The sequence below is a fragment of the Lithobates pipiens genome, unplaced genomic scaffold (genome assembly GCF_037356315.1).
Source record: "Lithobates pipiens isolate NorthernLeopardFrog02 unplaced genomic scaffold, aLitPip1_a1.2 Scaffold_16, whole genome shotgun sequence".
Classification (NCBI taxonomy): Eukaryota; Metazoa; Chordata; class Amphibia; order Anura; family Ranidae; genus Lithobates; species Lithobates pipiens.
The window spans coordinates 421,525,839-421,529,276 of NW_027507748.1; the positions used below are offsets into that span (position 1 = coordinate 421,525,839).

General features: G+C 39.2%; 1 protein-coding gene across 1 annotated transcript; it reads right to left on the bottom strand.

Annotated features, from left to right (window-relative positions):
• Positions 1–1,906, bottom strand: TMSB4X (thymosin beta 4 X-linked). The gene is made up of 3 exons (XM_077482543.1): positions 1,761–1,906; positions 727–839; positions 1–492 (listed from the first exon to the last, which is right to left on the bottom strand). The coding sequence occupies exons 2-3, from the start codon at positions 824–826 to the stop codon at positions 455–457; spliced, it is 138 nt and encodes a 45-aa protein (XP_077338669.1). The 5' UTR covers positions 827–839; positions 1,761–1,906; the 3' UTR covers positions 1–454.
• Positions 1,907–3,438: the final 1,532 nt, after the last annotated feature.

Below are 3,438 nucleotides of genomic sequence, written 5' to 3' on the forward strand. Positions count from 1 at the left end.
TGTTTTAAACTTTTTATTTGCATATTGAAAAAAATTGTGCATTCCAATAATTCAAATCATTTTTGAACAAATAAAATGGCACTCGATTTGACTGCATTTTACAGCTCGCCGGACCTTGGTGCAGCTTTCCCTTCAAAATCACCACGTGTTCATTTGTGTAGCTCCATTCACGGTCTCCTTTTATCATGCACGGTCTTTCATGCCACCAGAACCAAAGCCAGCCAGACAGGCAGATGGAAAGGCAACGCCTTCGTTCAGTGTTCAGTAGTTCTTTTTTAAACTTTTTTTTTAATCTTTTCTGTTTGGTGGAACGGGGCAGCATAGTAAACGATTTCCAACCGCTTTGTATCTTAGTTATTTCTTACAAAGTTAAACAGCTAAAAGAAGAAAAAATAAGAAGGCAATGCTTGTGGAATGTACAGTGCATATTGGGAGGGGGGGGGAGTGATGGGTTTCATTGGGAATCAGACACTTGTTTCTCTTGTTCAATCGCTGAAAAAAGGAGGAAAAAAAAAATGTAATTAGTTTAAATGGAAACAAAACCACAAAAGAAAAAAAAAAAAAAAAAAAAATTAAAGCAAAATGACAAAAAAAATTTTTTTTTTTTTTTTTTTTTTTTTTTTTAAAAAGGGAAGATAAAAGCAAAAATGGAAAAAAAAAATACAAAATTCAAAGTCATAAAAGTCATTCATCTGTTGATCATGAGGATTCCATCTTAATACTTACTTTCTTTAGAAGGAAGGGGGTTTTTCTCTTGCGTTTCTGTCTTCTTCAGCTTGGTCTTATCGAATTTCTCAATCTCAGCCATATCTGGTTTGTCAGACATTTTGTAGGTTGATCTGCACAAAAGGAAAAAAAAAAAAAATTATAGCGCCACCATCCTTGCATTGCAAAAAAGTGTCACTTCATATAAAAGTACCTGCCACGCCCTCACCTCACTTATTTAATCGCCCCATTTAGCCCAGCGCTTCTGATTTTAGCATTTGCAGCTCATTAGCTAGATTAGCAGTACAATACACAATTTCAAAGCAATCTGGTAAATAAATTTAAAAAAAAAAAAAAAGCTGGCATCTTTCCTGTATGAGTAGGCTGCCTTTCTTTAGACACCCAGGGAGCTGCTGATCAATAAGCTGGAAGCATGCCAGCAGCCATGGGCACATAGCATATGTTAATGAGGGTGCAGCATGGCGGGGCAGCAGTCCTTTGCTGGCAGATGAAGTCATGCATTCTTCTTTTCTTACAAAGAGCTGCAGCTCCAATCCAAGGAACCTTAACCACCGCCCAAGTCTGCTCCAGCCCCCGCTTTTTTCAGGCTCCTTTTTTTTACAAAAGAACCCCCCCCCCCCCCCATTTCTCACATCAAACCCCCCAATTTCAAACAGCAAACCATGCTGGCATGAGCAGAAAGAGCCTCTGCTTTTTAGGATCACAGTTTCAAGACAATTCTAATTAATACAACTGCATAGCCTTCCTACAGAATTTTTTATTTATTTTTTATAAAAATGGCAACTGCCAATGCTTAGCCGCTGCCAAAATCTAAAGCCTAGCTAATGAAAGCAGTACAGATAACATTGAAATTTACATGCAAGTACAGATCTAAATCCTCCAGCACAATGACAAAGGGAGCTCACAACTGCTAAGCAAATGCCCTCTGATTAGTGCCAGACTGCTGGCTAATAACAGGCAATAAACTGATTTACAGCTAGCAACAAAAGAACACATTATGATGGAAAATTCCAAATCAGCAGGGTGCGACTTACCAAGCTATGTAACGCGCACACAAGAAACAGAACCAGTCCTCCAAGATGCAGCCTTGAGTGTGAAAGGGATGAGCTGTCCCTGCTTTTATATAACCTCCCCTATGCAAAGCAGCTATTGACATCATCGCTGACTGTTAACACTTCACTTCCCCATAGTCTCTCCCCACTGCCTTACAGGCTTCAACAAGAAAATATTTTACATTGTTACTTTTTTGGTGCATAATTATTGCATCCACTGTTTATTTTTTTTTATTTTATTTTTTTATGTTTTTATAAACCGACAGCAGCTAATGTCCATATATAGCTAAACTCTAGTCTGATTGTCAATATTTAACTATAAATAGATTATCACTGGTGCTGCATTTTGTTTATTCTATTCGGATTATTTTATTTTGATTATGCTGATGAATAATGCAATGCATCCTGTAGGTCTTGAACTTGTGTGAACGGGCAAAAATCATTATTTTATTCGTTACCATCGTTTTTATTTTATTTTTTAAACAAAATGTTGCATCCATCCTGCAGTTACAGAAAAGGGAAGTAGACATTCCACTTCTTGTTCCCCTCTTGCACATACTGCTTACAGTTTGGGACATTCGGCCTAAAAGACTATTTAAGGTGCCCCCCCCCCCCTGTTCCCAGTTTGTATTTGGCAAGAGGTTCTCTGGAAAACTGAATTGAGCCTGGCTTACATTTTTTTAGCTGGGCAGATTGCTCCAGCATCGAAGGGGTTAATCGATGCAACCGCTATATGAAGATGTGTGGTAAAGAAGTACAGGAAATGTGTTTCCTGTTCTCATATTAGCGAGGCTGCTCATGCAGACTTGCATATTAATCTCTAATTAATGGATTTTTGCAAACATATAAGTCCATAACTGCAGAGTGCCCGAAAATCAACCATGGCATTAAGGAACATAGCGAAGCATGAAAGCAGTTTCCTCAGAATGAGCGTTTAGTAGGCCTACAGGCTAAGGTGACATTCATCTTCTCATACAGGCGTGGTCCCTGAGTAGGATGCTAGCAGTGTCTGGCTAGCGGTTAGCGTCTCATAGTGGGAACTGATTAGTTTTCATTTGCTAAATTATTTTCCAAGTAAGGTAATGCAGATTTGAATAGATCATTTGCCACCTTCCTCTTGAATACTTCCTCTGCACACCACCCCACAGACAACAGAACAAGGTTCCCTTTAATGCTGATGACACTATGGATGAGTCCATCTCTGTAGAATAGGGGAACTAAGTCATGACTGCGTATTATGCCATGGTACTTTGTGAAATCATGCTAGCAGGCCCCTGACAAGACCCCGTGATATTGCTGTGCGTAGGCTTTACTGACAATAGGCTCGCTATCATTTATAGAAACATTGGCTATGCGTAGGCAGGCTGGTGCTGCTTATGTTCACAAGTACAACGTTATTTCTTGCATATTGCTTTTGAACAGATGTGTACCAGAGTGGTACCAGGATGTAGCAACAGGGGTTACATCATTCACAGCAGGGGGAACCAAGGGCCCACAAAAGGATGCCAGCATACCTAGAACATCTCAGGATTTGACTCAGATTTTTATATGTATCCTGTTTCAGTGTTCATGCTGCAGATCTTAGCATTAGCATTTTAAGAACCTAATTTTTATTTCAGATTTCACTTTGACTCTACATGGAGCTTGTATGTTCATGTTT

Coding starts and splice junctions, on each gene's coding strand:
- TMSB4X (XM_077482543.1), bottom strand. CDS start 826: ATGTCTGACAAACCAGATATGGCTGAGATTGAGAAATTCGATAAGACC. Junction 493..726: donor CCCCCTTCCTTCTAAAGAAA/GTAAGTATTAAG, acceptor TCCTTTTTTCAG/CGATTGAACAAGAGAAACAA.